This window comes from Antechinus flavipes, chromosome 4 (genome assembly GCF_016432865.1).
Source record: "Antechinus flavipes isolate AdamAnt ecotype Samford, QLD, Australia chromosome 4, AdamAnt_v2, whole genome shotgun sequence".
NCBI classification, from domain to species: domain Eukaryota; kingdom Metazoa; phylum Chordata; class Mammalia; order Dasyuromorphia; family Dasyuridae; genus Antechinus; species Antechinus flavipes.
The window spans coordinates 383,459,172-383,476,779 of record NC_067401.1 but is presented as its reverse complement, the minus strand read 5'-3'; the positions used below and the strand labels follow the sequence as shown (position 1 = coordinate 383,476,779).

Sequence of the window (17,608 nt, the reverse complement as noted above, 5' to 3'; positions counted from 1 at the left end):
GAAACAAAGAATGTGCTCAGGAAAGAAAGTTAATATTCATTTACAAGGCAACATCTGAACCGGTGCACAGTAATGCAGGATATCTATACAAAAGAAAAACAGAGAAACAATTATGAGAGCAATCCAGAGAACTTTCCTGGGGCGAATGAGTTTTGAATTGGGTAACAAAGTGAGAGAGGTATTCATTAGATGTAAACTATATCTATTTGGATTTCAGCCCCAGAGTCCAATCCGGGTGATGTAAAGGGAGCCGGGTCTAGAAAGAACAACATGGAAATCACATGGACGGTAAGATTTTCTTTTCATTGTAGCCTCTCCCATACCCAATGTAGTCCAGACCATCAGCCCCTCTCCAGAGAATGTTACCTTCTCTCCTTATTGAGCAAGAGAAAAGGCAGAATGAGATTTCAGAGAACAAACAATTAACAGTAATAGAAAGGAGAAGGGACAAAGGTCCCTGATGAAAAGATGTGGCCAAGAAGAACTCCACGTAGTAAGACCCAAGGGAATTGTGTTCCAATATACCAAGAGGGTTTCAGGTTAGATATCGAGAAGGATGTTCTGTCGTTGTTTGGAATATGACAGTGGACCTATTTCCATAACATGTCTGGAATATTTTTCTGGGAAGATTTTAGGAACAAAATAAAAGCAGTTCTCTGGAATGGTTTCAAGAGAAGCCTGCCCAGAGGCAGAAGATAACCCAGATAACCTCACAAGATTCCTTCTAAGCAAAGAATCACAAAATCCCATCCACCTGTGCTTGATATCACATTCAACATTTGGTTCCCATTGGTCATGTTTAAGATAAGAAAATCTAACAAAATATAGTTCAAGAGACCTGCAACCTATTCTCTAAGGCCCCCAAAAGAATAATATGGCTTCTGAATCTTAATTGTCAGCCTTACCCCTAAAGGCAAGACCCAGAGTTTGGAATACAGAATAAACAATGAGCCCTTATTTTCCAGGAGCTGATATCTTTTCGGGGGAGATAAGAAAGGCATATACACAGAGAGCATTTATTAAGCTCTTACTATGTGTGGGGCACTGTGCTAAGAAGTAGAAATACAAAAAGACATGGGGAAAGACTATACGTAAAGGAAATCTGGAAAGGGGGATGGCAGTGGGCTTTGTGTGCCGAGATACAGGGTGGAGTTGTAGCATGGAGACCTGATTCCCCACAAAATATGATGGAAGATCACGTCTTAGAGCCAGGAGACCCAAAGACAGAGTCCAAGTTTGTGTTTAAGGAGAATGGGATATAGAGACATGAAGATAATGGCTAGAGTTTAAAAAGTATGACAAGAGAATGGCCAGGAAGATAGAAAAGGAACCAACAAAAATATTTATCTGTCATCCATACTAATGGGTGATGTACTAACATCCATACTTAGGGCAGTGATATGCAGGGAATAGAACTCTTGGTTTGGAGTCAGAAATAGCTGAGTTCACATCCAGCCTCAGATATATATTAGTTGTGTGGCCCTAGGCAAGTCACTTAACCCTGTATGCCTCAGTTTTCTCCTCTATAAAATGAGCTGGAGAAGAAAATGGAAAACAATTCTAATATCTCTGTCAATTAAACCCCAAATGGGAATATGAAGAGTGAGACATGATTTAAATAATAACCACCACAAAATAGCATGGTTAAACCAAAACAGTGAATAATCCAAAGTATTTTTTTTTGGCCTTTGGGTTCATGTTTTTGCTTTTGGTAGGTAGCAGATGAATTTTCCTTATCATAGTAATAATAACATCTTAAATGTATAGATAGAAAAAGACAGCACAGTTTAGTAAAAGCAGGAAAATTGGAGTTGGATACTGGCTCCACCATTTGACTCTTTCTCCATGGGACACAGTTTCCTCATCTGTTAAATAAGGATGATACTTATAATATTGATAGGGCTCTTGAATAGGCCTTTTAGTAGTTCAAAATTGAGTTAATATCATTAAAAGAATATATCTATAAAGGACCATATTAAGAGGTAAGCTTCTGAGTCAAGAAGACCTGAGTTTGAGTCTCCTTTCTAACACACTGGCTGGGTGACTCTGTCCCCAAAATAACTCTCTGAGACTATGAGTTGTTGATAAAGAGAGTTTTCTCATCAAAGACTTTCTTAAGAACCAGTGAAACCCCAGATCCAAATCTTCTCCAAATGGCTACAAAGCACTACCTACATCATCTCCCTGGATACTTAAGACACACCTGAGAGGCAGGTAGCTTAAATCTTATTTTCATTTTGTAGAGAAAAAGACTAATTCTCAGAGAAATTAAGTGATGTGGCCAGTAAATGAGAGTCACCTAGAATCCTGGCCAGGTAGCTCCAAATCCAAAGTTCTTTGTGCTCCTCCATGGTGGTGTTGTTATTTCATTCAAGTCCAACCCTTTGAGACCCATTTGGGGTTTTCTTGACAAAGATTCTGGAATGGTTTGACTTTTCCTTCTCCAGCCCCATGTTACAGATGAGAAAACTGAGGCAAACAGGGTTAGGTGACTTGCCTAGGCTCCCACAGCTAGTAATTGTTAGAGGCTAGATTTGAACTCAGAATTCAGGAAGATGAATCTTCCTGATTCCAGACCTACCTAAGCCCAATACTCTATCTACCATGACACATCCTAGCTTTTAATATTACCTGTTAAAGTCAGAATTGCTTAGACTCCTGTTAAGAACAAGTTTACATTTCCTAAACACAAATGAAAAGAAAGTATTCTTGGTGGTTAAAAAAAAAAAAAGGTAAACTTATGTTAAAATTTTGCCACAGATAATAATAGCTAATAATACTTAATATTTATATAGTGTTTACTATGTAACAAGCACTATGCTAAATACTTTATGATTCATTATTTTATTTAATTCTCATCAGCTTGGGAACAGTGAAGGGACGTGCCTAGAGTCACCTAATCAATAGGTATCTGAGGCTGAATTTGAACTTGCCCATTGGACTACCTAACTGCCCCTGCAGTGGAATAGGACTTCAAGATAAGATTTCATGGATTAGAGAATGTCCAACTCAAGAAACTCCTTTTGCCAGTACGGATTATTATTAGGAGGATTTGAACCAGGTCTTCCTGACCATGAGCCACTGTCTTGTCTTTCCTGTTGAGATGAGTGCTAACTAAGGTCCATATTGAATTCTTGGCTTTCATTGAGGGAAGGGGCCACTGGCTCCTATTTTATTTTATAAGTCGGAGACTTGGGGAGGGAAGAGTATTGGCCACAGGCAGCAGGACAGGGGGTAGTTGTGTGATCCAGATTCCTCCCTATCCCTTTCTGTCTGCTCTGTTTCTTTCTTGCTCAGCCCATGAACGCCACGTCTGCATTCGGACCCAACCTCCGCTATATTGTTAAGTGGCGGCGGCGAGAAGGAAGGGAGAGCTGGAACAACGCCACGGTATGGGGCTCCCGTTACACGGTGTCGCCGACCCCTGTCTACGTGCCTTATGAGATCCGAGTGCAGGCGGAGAATGATTTTGGAAAGGGACCCGAGCCAGACACCGTCATTGGCTACTCTGGGGAAGATTGTGAGTTCTCTCCTCTGTCTTCTCCCACCAAAACCCCTCAGACCCCACCTCCTGTTCTCCAGGGGGAAGCCACTGGTTAGAGGAAGTACCCTCAGATTTTTAGCCACGGAGACCCAAATGAAGGCCGTCTAAGAGCATGGTGGCCAGGCTTGCTTCCAGCCATGGTCCGGGCACCTATGTGCATGCCATCATGACTTCAAGCCAAGAGCTTGCAAATCAAAGCAGAAATGAGAGCAGAGACAGTTGAGGGCTAGCACTAAGCTAGGGTCTATCCAGGTCTTACAGATGATCTGCAAAGAAAGCATCAGGATCCTGAGCACTTGTGTGTTTGCCTTTGTGCCCCTGAACTCTCCCCCAGGATGACTTGTTGGTCTTTCAATGGATTAATCCCAGAAAATATTAAGGTCTCCAGAGTATCATCTGGTATCATAAGGAGAGTGAGCTGTCTCCCCCTCTTATCTTGGACATCTCTCTTTAAAGAGAGATTTAAAGTTGGGACCTCATGGATTAACCCCAATGTTAGATGTAGGGAAATATTAAGGTCTCCAGAGTATCATCTGGTGTCATATAGAGAGATGAGCTGTCTCCCCCATCCTGTGATGGATGTCTCTCTTTAGAGAGGGATTTAAAGTTGGGACTAGGTCTGATCTGGGAGGTGGCTATTGGAATGTCCACACTGACAAAATGGAATGGAGAAGAGGCTCATACTTCTTGGAAAAGCTTGACTCAGGACTGAGCTTCTAGAGACCATCTGAGAACACAAATAGAGAAAATCAACAGGTAGGGATCCATTTTGTTCTTCTCTGCCTTCTTGGCCAACAGTCTCCAGATAGAAAAACATAGGTCTCTGTCGAAAGGCATGAACCTGTTACCCACCAAGATCTCTGTTCATGCTTGTTTTTAAATGGGGAGATGAGGCAGAGATTGCCATTTAGAGCCCAGTGGGAATAACTTAACCTTCTTACTAGGAGGAAAGAGATCCTCCAAGGCCATTATCTCCATTGGAGGGGATGGGAGGTTTGGGTTCCTTTCCAGGGTAGCCTTGGCCATGATGAGATGTTTGAAGGCTATAGACACTGTGGGAAAGGTAAGGAAATCTTCAACAGGTAGGAAAGAAGCTCTTCCATCAGGAAGTTTACCCACACACACATATCCTGCAGTTTACTACATTCGGATGCCAGGGATGGGTACTGGGGAAGAAACCCTGAGAAAGAAGAGATATTCCCTGCCCTTGATGACCTCCTGGTTTAATTGGGGGAGCCCGTTCTCTGACATCAGGATTCTTTTTCACAGTTTGCTGGAGGCTTGTGGGGAGTCACTGTGGGAAAAAACAGTCCAGAAAGGATTTCAAGGGGCCACAGGCAGTCACTGTGACTCCATCTGCGTAATCAAGGGCTCATCTCTCTTCCCCCACATTTCAGATCCCAGGGCCGCACCCACTGACGTAAAAGTTCGAGTCCTGAACAGCACAGCCATCGGCCTTCAGTGGAACCGAGTCTACCTGGACACGGTCCAGGGTCAGCTTAGAGAGTATCGAGTGAGCAAGCCAGCCTTCTGGCCCTGCCTAACTGCCCTGCTGACTAACCAGGGACTGGGGGGCAGCAGATGGCTGGTACACTAATTCTGGATGGGGTGGGCAGGTTTGCCAACCCAGCTGGGAGAGCTAATCTTAGCAAAAATGGGTACCTGGGATTCTTTTTTCAGACCACTATCCAGGTCATCACCAGTCTCCTTTAAGGCTTCTCGTGAGGGATGGATTTATCTAGCAGAGGGTGACGAGGAGTCAGTTTGGATTGGCATAGCATAGTTTATCACATGTTATACACGGGGTATGTGTAAGCCCTCATATAGGTGTGAAAATGATGCTGTGCTACCTCTGAGACACTCCTCACCCCATCTCTGTAATTGCTTCTGGACTACTTTCCCCACCTCCCTCTCCTCCCCCAACATAAATGTTTTTAAATCCCAAACTAACTGAGAACGCAGCTAAAAGATCTCCAACTCCTTGGTATAATCACAGCCAACTCTCAATTATCCAGGGACTGATTGGGTGGAGTATGTAGAACCCAGGTCCAAGACTTCTTGCAACACCTCTGCTCATTAGCCAGTCCTTCTGCAGAGTAGGGAAGAGGGGCAAACTCTCAAATGAGTCCTCTTGTATAGCTCAGGTGAAAGTAGGGGTGGGCATGGGGTGGGGAAGGTTTATAACTAAAGGTTAGTGGAGACCAACCTTGGACTCCCATTGTCTGGTGTGTGATCAGTGGGATCATTCAGAGTTGGCTGTTGGGCAAGCCGGGGTGGGAATGAATTTATTTTCCATTCCTGGGAAATAAAGTAGGTAAGTAGGGTAAGAAAAGACATTGAGAGAAATTCTTAACTCAAAGCTTGTTTGCTCACATACTCACCCAATCCATTTCTCTTGGTGATTTTCTGCCCAGAGTTGAGAGAGCATTAAAAGTTTCCTAACTCTGACCTCCTTCCCACTTAAGCCTGAACTTGCTCCCTAATGAGCCCTGAAAGCTGCAAATAACACTGGCAAGGGAGGAAGGAGGGAGGACAAGGTATGGAGACAGGGAGTGGTGATCACTACTTTCCACCACTTGTTGTAAATCTAGAACATTCACTTTCCCTTATTACAATATCATATTACAGAATCCTAGAATTAGGGGAAAAAACCTTAGGAAGTCATTCAGTTGAATCCTATGTCTGATATATCCACAGTAACCCCAATAAAGGAAGATTCTGTTTAATAATCTTCCTGTCCATCTCCCTGTCTCTAGAAAGAATATTATCTAACCTATCCCAGATAGGCGGTTGTCTAGCCTATTCCTAAATATCACCAAAGGGTTTCAATAGAAACCATTTGGTGTCGAGGGATTAAGTTGGTATCTTCCTAAATTCAGATTTTCAGCTAAAATCCTCCACTTGTTTCTTAGCTAGTTTGAGGTGTGATCTTCGAGCACAAGGCAGAGTTCCTTCTGCTCTGGACTCCTGGGTTTTATTTATGACTCTGTGGCTGACTCACTGAACAGAGCTTGACAGAGCCTTATAGATATGTCCCCAGTGTGGACGAGCAGAGGCACACATTTAGCCATCCTGCCTCCCCACCGTTCCCAGGAGGTGACATGGATCGGAAAATGAATGAGACCAACAAGATATTTCACGTATCTGCCATAAACGTGTGCTCACTCAGCCTTTTCACGGCTATACCTCCACCCTCAAGTTTGGGTGCTGAGGCTGTGCGGAAGATTCTGGGATTTGGAGACAATTCTGAGTCAAATTAAAAGGCAGCCAATGCCAACCACTAACAACTAACCAGAAAGCTGGGACGGCAGGCCTCTCATTGGTCTGCCTTTGTCCCCAAGGCTTATTTCTGGAGGGAGAGCAGCTTGCTGAAGGGCCTCTGGGTGTCTCAAAAGAGACAATTTGCCAGTTTCTCCAGTGACCGAGCCCGGGGTGTAGTGTCAAGCCTGTTCCCCTACAGCAACTACAAACTGGAGATGGTTGTGGTCAATGGGAGAGGCGATGGGCCTCGCAGTGAAGTCAAGGAGTTCACCACCCCAGAAGGAGGTAGGTCTCCATGGCAATACCACTCGGGCAGGAGCAGGGCGACCACCCTGACCAGCCCTGGTCAAGTCGGTATTGCTTCCGTATCAGCTGGCACGGGACAATGCAAGCCGATATCCACGTGACTTTGGGGGAACCCGTGACCCTCTGGAATCTCCTTGACTGGTCTGGGTGACCTCCAGCAGAAGGGCCGTAGAGAGGAAAGCTGCTCGGGACTGGATGGGACAATTCCAGATCTGAGATTACAGACTGACTCCCAAGGGAACCACCCAGATCCTCAACTGGCTCCCAGGCTCTCTATGACCAGAGACAAACAGCTCATTCAACCATGAATCCCTGAAGGACCCCAATTCAAAAGAGATACAGCAGCTTTGTCAGTATCATAAGAACACAATCTCCTGAACTCTCTCCCATCACCAGAAAGCCTTTAATTTGCGCTTCCCTGCACAGGGATCGTGTAGCAAGATACAACCTATTAGAGCTGGAAGGAATCTTAGAAGCCACTTGTCCAATTTATAGATAAGGAAACTGAGAGATTCAGTTGATTTGTCCAACATCACATAACAAACCCTTGTCAGAACTAGTCAGAACATCACTCATGTTTGTGTTAACACTTTGTTTACAAATCAGTTATTTATGTTATCTCACTTGATGCTCAAAAGCACCTTTTTGAGAGAAATGATGTCTATCATATATCTCCATTTTATAAGTGGATGACAAACCTAAAGCACAAGGAAATTAAGTAATTTGTTAACAAATGGTAGGGCTGAAATTTGAACCCAGATTCTTGATACATGATATGATATATTATGTTATATTATACTATGCTCTTGAACCCATATTCTTAATATATGATGATATATTATGTTATATTACATTATGCTCCAGATTGAGCCTATTAGTTAATGGGACCAGCTTTGTTTAGGAGACTAGAATTTATCTGAGAACATGCTCATAGTCATTGATTTCTCACCTCTTCTGTTTTCTTTCTGTTTGCCATACTTTCCTGATTTTTCACTTCTTCTTTTCTTCCTTTCCTTTTCTTCTCTCTTCCTTTTTTCTTTCCCTTCTTTTTTCCATCTTGGATCTCCCATCCCTTCACTTCCCTTTTTCCTCTTAATTTCAAAAGACGCCGCCATGAGCTTCTTGTCTCCCAGTAATCACATCTCATGTTTCTGTCCAGTGACAGATCTTCACTGTAAATTCACACCGAATTGCTAAAAAAAAAAAAAAAAAAAAAAAAGGAACAGCTACCCTACTCAATCTCAAAAGAATTCTCTAGTAACTTAGTATCCTTCTAGGGGCATGATCAACACTCAGTCAATCCTCATTTAAGTGTTTGCAAGTTGGTTATTGATTCTTAAGGATCCCTGAGCTTAGTGGCAAAGATTCAAAGTTATATGTGTCCCAAAACACCACTCCCAAGCCTGGGGCCCCTGCCTCCAATTCGTGGTCATCTAGTTTTTAATTCTTCATTCCTATAGTAGTTAATCCAACATATATTGATCTAGAAACTGGGCAGTTTCAGTTACCTTCATGCTTGTGTTTTATTTTTCCTGTCTTTCCCTTTGCCCTTCTGCCCCTCCACTCCTCTCCCCTGCTCTCTCCTCCTTCCCCAAGTACCCAGTGCCCCCAGACGTTTCCGAGTCCGACAGCCCAACCTGGAGACAATCAACCTGGAATGGGATCACCCTGAACACCCCAATGGGATCCTGACAGGATACAATCTTAAATATCTTGCCTGTATGTATGGTTCATCCTCCCCATGCCTCCTCCTTATCTGGAAAAGACCATCCCCATTCTAACCTCTCACTGCCAAGGAATCAGACTGAAGCCCATGTACTGAGTAGCCTCTTTGTGAAAGAGCCAGTACCACTTTCTTTGATTTAAAAGAAAGATACTTCAAAGGGCTCAGTCTGATAGAAGAAACGATTGCACCCACGAGAAACTCCCAGTCTAAAAATAAATAGTGCCTGACTTGGGAAAACTCCCAGACTGATGGAATGGAAGAGAAAAGGACTTATAGTAGATCCAGGCTCCCAAGACTCAAGGGCTTTCAAAGAAACATACAAACAAGTAGAAAGGGAGGGATGAAGGGGCGGGGGAAGGGTTGGGAAGGAGGGAAGGAGGAAGAGACAGAAATAGATACACTGAGATATAGAAACAGAGACATACAGAGAGATATAGAGACAGAGAGAGGTGGAGACAGACACACAGTCAGAGACAGAAAGACAGAGCAGGCAGACAAGAGAAATACAGAGCAGAGAAATAGAGAAGCAGAGAGAAAGAGAGACAGACAGATAAATGGGGGGCAGGAGAGAGATCACAGCAAAGGAAAGTGATCTAAACCCAGGTGCCGAGGAAAAGTGGAATGAGAAGAAATCTGGGATTAGCTTCTCTTGCCCTCCATCGAAGTTACCTCCCTGGGGTACCAAAGTATCAGAAGAGTTCATTATTTTTGAGATCTCCAGAGTTTCTAAGAACTAAAAATAGGTGGTACAGTAGTTCTTCAGGAAGCTTAAAGGCTCCTTTACTTTCTTGATCATTACAGTTGTCTAACAATAGACTTTTTGTACTGTTCAGAATGGGACTTTTAAGTCTGACCCCTGAATCCTTTAAAGTACATTGAATGGGCCCTTTAAGAAAGAAGCCAGTAATCCTTGAAATCAAGCCCAATGACTTTGTATTAAGTTTTGTTGGGTTTTTTTTTTTTAGAAACCGATAAATTCAGAACTTAGATGTATCCTCTATAATGCTTAAATGTCCAGAGAGACTTTAAGACTTAGTCTAAATAGGAGCAGTTGCTTACTAGGGATGATGGTAGCAGGGTGAAAATGGGAACTGTGTGGCTTCGGAGAACTCAAGAAACCATTGTGGCCAAGCCCCTGCCTTTAAACCCAACTGCCTTGAAGCTGGACAGTTCTTCTAGTCCCCATAGTCACTTGCCAACTTCCACAGTTTTCTTTTAAAGGACCCTCAAAGTGAAAAACACTCTGCTCTGTTTTTTTCTCTCCAGTTAATGGAACCAAGACAGGGAAGGCTGTGATTGAGACCTTCTCTCCCAATCAGACTAAGTTCTCAATACAGAGAGCAGACCCTGTGTCCCGATACCGCTTCTCACTCAGTGCCAGGACCCAAGTGGGTCCCGGAGAAGTGGTCACGGAGGAGTCTCCAGCTCCACCAAATGAAGGTAAGTTTGGTGATCCAACTTGAGGTTGGATGAGCATCTGAAGGGGATGATACAGCAAGAAGCAGAAGCTAATGATCCTGACTTAATTAGTTGTCTATTGACATGAACCAAACCATTTTTTTCTCCTACATCCACATGTAGCATCTCTACTACATCCTTGGTAACAAGATCCCAGAAGATTTCTTCTCAGCTAAAGAGATTATATCTGCTCAACCTGTTAAAGAGTACTCCATACTGGGCCTGAGTTAGGCTACTTGGCTTCTAGAACAACTCTTAAGTTCTGATGTAGATCTTTAGAAAGGTCCTTTAATGTCTATTCTTTCTCATAGGGATAAGAGGAGGATGAAAGGAATTGATAGGCGAGGGAAGTTGCTTTGGAAATAAATCTCTTACAGGAATACCATGAGTAATGTGTGTGCTCACTAATCTAAGGAAATAACAATAGTGATAATAATATTCGTGTGGATCCTGAGACCCCAAACTTTTTCATAGGATCCAGTACTTAGCCAGGATCAACTCTGGCCTTAGTATGGGACTTCTTGGAATTGGATGGATAGGAAGCAGTGATGGGCTTAGATTGAAGGTCTAGGTTGCAAGTGATCTTCTGTAGCTGCTCTTCAGGAAAAAAATGGGTGAAGGCAGTTCTGCAACCTGAGTGAGAGGAAGTAGCATTTATTAAATGCTAACTATATCTCAGGTACTGTACTAAGCAGTGGGGAGCCAAAGAAAGGAAAAAACATAGTCTCTGGTCTCCAAGGTCACATTATAATGGGCAAAAAAAAGCAGGAGGAGGAAGTGGGCTGGGGGATGGGCATCTCCCAAGCCAACTTCCCTAAGAGCCCAAATCATTTAGTAGTGTAAGGTACCAACGTTGGTTTTGTTACCCTACAGGATGAGTCTGGCTGAACACCAAGATCCAAGCTGTGTCTTGAGGGGAAATTCACTAGGGGCAGCTGCTGCTTAGCTGTCCGCCAAGGATCTCAGACTCAGAGCTGCCACTCTCTGTTGCCAAAAAGGTCTTATCCAGGAGAAGAATAGGGTTTATGTGAGGTCCTGAAAGCCACCAAATTGTCTGATCCAGTTTATAGAGGAAGAAAATCCTTATGTACCTCCAGAGACTAACATCCAGGACTGTTCCAAAAGCTCAAGGAAGCTTCCAGCCTCCCTTATCAGTGTCCTTGGACTTATCTAGACATCCCACAAATTCATCTGAAAGGACTCCTTGAAATCCCTTAAATTTCCAACCCTAAAGAGCTTTTTGACTCCCTTACTTGCCTGGCCCTAGATACCGGATAGGACCCACACCCCTTTCTCCTATGGTGAGGCTCTCCATCTTTCTAATATCATGGGGTACTTTCCCAGCCCACTAAATCACAGTCATACCATCTTAACTAGGTCAGCACTTTTATAGGTAATAGGAACAGGAGTGAAATGGGCTTCTTGACCCATCCTTGTTACTTTTTGACCTCTAAGATCTGCGGGGCGAACACTGAGATAGACCAATACTGCACCTCAACTCCTAGAAAGATAACTAGCTAATTCATGAAATAGCATCAGAATCCAGGAGGAAAAAAATCTGTTCAATCATGTTCAAAGTTCAACAGTTCAGCTCTGGCGGTGGCAGGAGATGAGGTAGACAAAGGACACAGATAACTTGGAAATAAGCTGATGGAGGAATGCTCTCCCTGGTCTGGAGAGAGTAATCATCAGAAGGCTGGGTCATTCTGCCCCTGAGCATTGGCAGGCACGTTTCCTGGAGGAGGTGGAGACTACATGCAGGCTTGATGGCCCACATCAGAGAAGGACCCAGGAGGAGATAAACATTCCTCCTCCTCCTCTGCCTGCCCAGCCCACCCCCAGATCAGATGCAGAAAAGCAGATAAAGCTCCATTGTGGCTAGCAAAGAAAAAGTTCACCAGCTCTAGGGGATAAAAGGACAAAGCAAGACCTTCTCTCAGGCTTGGGTTTTTGCCATGAATCCTGGATTGTAACTTAGGGCCCTCAATCTAATGGGTTTGAGAAAAAACTCAGGGGCAAAGGACAAGCAAAGGCACTCCAGAGCCACTGTCAGCATCTCTGTCCTACCAAAAGTCCCAAGGATGATCTGGGAATAGCCCAAGCCAGCTGTGCTCCTCTCTCTCCCTCCCCCAAACCCAATCTATTCCACTTAGTGCTGTAAGATCCATTCTTATGGTGAGGCTCTCTATCTCTAATATCATGGGGTACTTTCCCAGTCCTCTAAATCACACCTTGACAAGGTCGGCACTTTTATGGGTAATAGGAACAGGAGGATAAGGGGCTTCTTGACCCATTCTTGTGACTTTCTGAGCTCTAAGATCTGCTGGGAGAACATTAGAATAGATAGATACCCCACCTCAACTCCTAATTCATGAAATAGCCCCATAACCCGAGAGGAAAAAAATTCTGTTCAAACATGTTCAGAGCTGGCGCGACCATTCAGACCAATTGGGGGAAGCTGGAAGTATTTGCCAAGTGTTAGCTGGTATTGAAGTGGACTGGCATATGGGCCCGAAGGAAGAGGGGCCACAGACCACTGTCCCCCTCAGTCTCACCATGCAGTGTTTAACCCCAGACCTTCTCCATGTGCTTGTCCTGTGATTTCACCTGTGCCTCTGTTTTCTCTTCCTTCCCTTGCCCTTCTCTCTCCTTCCTCCCCCCCACTTGGGTGCTGTTTCTGAAGCTACTCCAACCCCAGGTATCGTACCAGCCAAGGAGGTAACCAGCATGGCATGGGGTGGTGCAGGAGGAGCCCAGGATGATCCAGGGTGGGGGAGGCCAGGGAGGATCTAATGCCAAAGCATGGATTACAATTGTCCTGTTCAGTGGCTGGAGACAAAGCCCAGAGGAAAGGGCCTTGTCCAGGGGAGCATTCAAAGCCACCCAACACTTACTTAAGCCATGGATCAGTGTCCCGGAGACCACACAGAGAAGAGGACAGCTTTGAAGGGAACAGATCTCTTCCCCCAAACCTTTGACCTTAGGACTGCTGACTGCTCTACTTTATACCTTGGAGATTACTGACCATCAATTGTGGAGGTCTGGCTGAGCAACTAGTGAATTTGTCCAAGAAGGCAGTCTTAGAGTGTGGAGGAGAAATGCCCTCCAGGGTCACAGATAGTATTAGGGACTAGGCCATCCCTGGCCCTTCCCACCTGGTCTTGTTCCCAGCCACTGAAATGGGGAAATGGGGTAAGAGTAGTGTGCATGCTGCATGGGTGCCCAGTGCTGGTTCTGCTGCTAGATGAGGGGCTGCCTCATGGAGGCCTCCTTGAATGCAGTCTTGAATAGGGCCTTCCCTGCCTGTCTTAATGGGGGCTCTAATCCTATTGGCCCCTGAGTGATAACTGCTCTCTGCCTCCCAAGGAAGCCAAACTGCTTTAACGAAAGCCCCCAGTCTAGAAAACTGAAAGGCAGCTTTTGAATGGGAGGGAATAAAAAGTGGGAGTAAGGATGGTATCTGGTCAAAATGATAGCCAGAGTGGCCAAATTTCAATTCCTCCCTACAAATTCTTATCTCTGGGATTTTGAGAGCTATTCAAGAGTCTTCCACTAAACTCTGACTTAAAAAAAATAAGGCAAATGTCTCCTAAGGTCCCTTCCTTGCTTTAGCCTGAATTCCCATTTGAATCTCAGTTTTACCATGTAGGAAATGGGAATTGGTCTGGATCAGGGAAATGGATCTAGAACTGACAGTATATGAGGGCTGGGAAAAGGGCTTAGCAGTTCAGTGGGAGTATAGATCACTAGGAAGTAACCCTGAAAGAGCAGACTGGGAAGCCAGGAATAGAGTTTTCTTAAAGAGATTATTTTTTACTCCACTCAGAAAGAAAAATTAGACCTTTTACCACTGGGTTAGTTCCTATCCTTCTCCCTTTCCCCACCTTCATTTGGGTTGATTCTCTTTGCTTTTGCATCTCCCTGCTTCCTTCTGTTTGTATTCTAGTCTTGTTCTTTGTCAGCTAGAGATTCATCTCCTCCTGGAATTGTTCCTTCCACCAATCCCTAGAACCAACCAGGATCTGTGCACAGACAGACATAGTCAGGAAGTTCTTGAACTGAGGCAATTGGGAATAAAAGAGCAGGGTTGAAGGCCATGATTGGTGCCTCTGCTACCATGCACCCTTCCTACCCAGAGCTTTCCCAGAGAGCTCAACTTCTACCAAAGTCTGCATAGGGCACTGGTGGCCATTCAATACCAGCACCAGTCTAAGGGAGCATCCTTCTTATGGTTGTTGTTTGTCCTTCATTCTCCAAGAGGAGCATGACATCAAAGAGGTGATGCCATGTTAGATATGCAAGTAAACTGCATTTATGTGAGGGAAGGCTGTGCAAAAGAAGAGAAAGCAGAGGAAACTAAAGAGGCAGTGAGTTCCAACAGCAAGAGCACTAAACCAGAAATCACAATGTGTTTGTGCTTTAACTGCAATTACTTTCTTGCTATGTGATTTTAGAGAAGTCACTCGCTCACTCTGCTTAGTTTTGTCATCTGTAAAATGACCAAGTTGGACTAGATAGAGATCCTTGTCTAATTTTTTATGATATTTTATGAATTTGTAGGCCAGAGAGAAGCTCATCATTGATGTATCTAAGTTTCGATTCACTTTGCTCAACCTGCAAGCCTACTATGTGCCAAGCATTGTGTTAGGGACTGAAAATATAAAGTCATAAATAAAACACTCCTTGCTCTTAAGGAGCTTGAATTCTATTGGGGGATGTAAATTGTACATATCAAGCAAGTACAAAATATTTGGGAAATAAATACAAAGTGATTTAGGAGAGTGGGAGCATCTTGTGGGATCACAAAAAGACGCATATAAGAGGAGATAGTTGAGCTGAGATTTGAAGCAAACTAGAATTCCTAGGGAGGTGAATTAGGAAGGAGGACTTTCCAAAAATGAGAAATAGACGGTGCAAGGAAATAATCTATGCAAAGGCACAGGGAAGAAAAGTCTCCTATACAAGGGACCAAAAGAAAACTGTGTTGGTGAAAACATAATGTGTGCGACTGGAAAAGACATTTTTAAAAAAGCTAGGAAAGATAGGCTGGAGAAAGACTTCAAATGCCGATGAAATGAAGTTGTTTTTTATCCTCGAAAAAGTAGGGAACCAGTAGAACTTTTTGAGCAGGAGAATAACATGTTCAGACCTGTATTAATTTGGAAGCTGTGTGGACTGGTAAGAAGAGACTAATTAGAAGGTTATTTCAGTAGTCAGGTGAGATGTAATGAGAACTGAAGTAGAAATGTGGCTACATAGGGGGAAGGGGATGGAAGAAATGTCATGGAAATAAAATAAAAAAGACTTAGTAACTGATTGACTGAGAGGGAAGGTAAGAGAAAGTAAAGAATTGAGTTATGAAGTGGAAGGTTTGAATCTGGATGACTGGAAAAAATGATGTATCCTCAGTAGAAGTAGGGAAATTAGGGAGGGAGGGAGGTTTGGGGAGAAAGCTATGTTGAGTTTGAGCTGCCTGTGGTACAAGTAGTGACATAGGCAGTAAATACTTGGCAATGTGATCCTAGAGCCCAGAAGAGAAATCAAGTCTTGGAGTCATCTGCATAGACATGGCAGCCATTGAGACTGAGAGAGAAGGCCCAGGATGGTGCCTTGTGGTACACTCATAGGTTGGGGGAGGGAGGCACATGGATTTAATGAACCAATGAATTGAGGTTCATTCTAACTCTGAAATTCTTTGATTCTATAACAGAGAAAGAAAGGGAAAGAAGGAAAGGAAGGGAAGGAAAAGAAAGAAGGAAGAAAAGAAGGAAGGAATGAATGAATGAATGAAAGAGAGAAGGAAAGAAAGGAAGGAAGGAAGGAAGAAATCAGCATTTATTAAATGCTTACTATGTTCCAAGTACTGTGCTAAATGATTTACAAATATCTTATTTTATCCTCATAACATCCATGAAAAGTAAGGTGCTACCATTATTCCTGTTTTACAGGTGACGAAACTGAAGCAGTTTACAGTTTACAGTGAGGAAACTGAAACAGAGTTGAAGTTTGATTTGCCCAGAGTCACATAGCTAATAATTATCTGAGGCTGGATTTAAACTCAGGTGTTCCTGATTCCAGATTCAGTTCTCTAAGCATGGTACTACCTGGCTACCTTTAGGCAAGGATTACTCACTGCCAATTGACAAGAGGAGGGTAAATGACCACTTGAAAAAGGATAGAATAAAGGGGATTGATTTTTAATTACAGGTTGAACTGAGTGCATTCTGAGCTCCCTCCCCATTCTGAGGTTCTATGTGAGTCTGTGTTTGAAACCTTTATCCTTTTTTTTGTTTTTTCTGTTTTTCTCCAAGCCATGAGTTCTTAAACATTTTGTGTCATGATCCCTTCTCAATGTGATGAAGCTTATGATTTTCTTTTGAGTATAATGCTTTTAAATACAAAATAAATGTACAGGATTATAAAAGAAACCAGCTATTCTTAAATACAATTATCAATGTTATTAGGGAAAAAATCAAATTGATTAAATTTTATACTAAATATAGTTATCAGAATATTAAACAAATAAGTTCATGGATCCAAATTAAGAATGCCTGTTCTAGCCCCTGTCTTGGGAGAATTATTTCCTTCCCAAATTGGACCCATTAGAATAATGATGACTTCTGATCAACATCTCATAAAAATCAGGTCCATAGCTGCTAATTACAATGATCCCGGTCATGTTCCCACTGAGTTTTTGAAGGGTTCTATCCCTGAATCACATAGTGGATGACAGCTGATATCTAGACAAGGTTAGCATTGGACTGAATCTAATAAGGTGAAATTCAGTAGGGATAAATGTAAAATTTCAAACATAGGTACAAAAAAATCAGTTTCATGAGTATAATAAAATCAAAGGGATAGATCATGGGTAGACAGCAGTAATTCGTTAAAAAAAAAAAAAAAAGATGGGTGTTTAGTGGGTTGCAAACTCACCTTCTGAGCTATGGAAGTCAAAAAAGGTAAAATGATACTGAACTCCATTAAGAGGGGCCTAGTTTCTAGAAACTGAGATAGGATAACCCCATTGTACTGCACTCTCATCAGACCTCATCCATAGTTTCAGAAAGACATTAATAAGCTGAAGAGGGCCCTAGTGGAGGGGCTAGGGAAGGACCCTGAAAATATCTCATAGGAGGAGTAATTGAAAGAACTGCTATGTTCAGTCTGAAGAGAAAAGACTGAGTTGAGAAACAAGATAGCTGTGTTCAGGTATTTGAAGGGTTGTCATATGGAGAATGATTAGATTTGTTCTGTTTGGCTCCAGAAGATAGAACTGAGACTAATGAGTAGAAGTTACAAAGAGAACATTTAAG

General features: G+C 43.1%; 1 protein-coding gene across 7 annotated transcripts in view; it reads left to right on the top strand.

Moving 5' to 3' along the window:
- NFASC (neurofascin) overlaps nt 1-17,608 on the top strand; it is a 252,192-nt gene that overhangs the window by 199,420 nt on the left and 35,164 nt on the right. For 4 of the 7 annotated variants that reach the window (XM_051998549.1, XM_051998551.1, XM_051998548.1 and 1 more), the window contains 5 exons: nt 218-288; nt 3,298-3,520; nt 8,708-8,830; nt 10,104-10,277; nt 12,979-12,993. In XM_051998549.1, coding sequence (XP_051854509.1) covers nt 218-288; nt 3,298-3,520; nt 8,708-8,830; nt 10,104-10,277; nt 12,979-12,993 — 606 coding nt within the window. Of the gene's footprint in view, nt 1-217; nt 289-3,297; nt 3,521-4,941; nt 5,058-6,885; nt 7,091-8,707; nt 8,831-10,103; nt 10,278-12,978; nt 12,994-17,608 lie in introns of all 7 variants that reach the window. The other 3 variants (XM_051998554.1, XM_051998552.1, XM_051998553.1) reach the window with 2 other exon arrangements.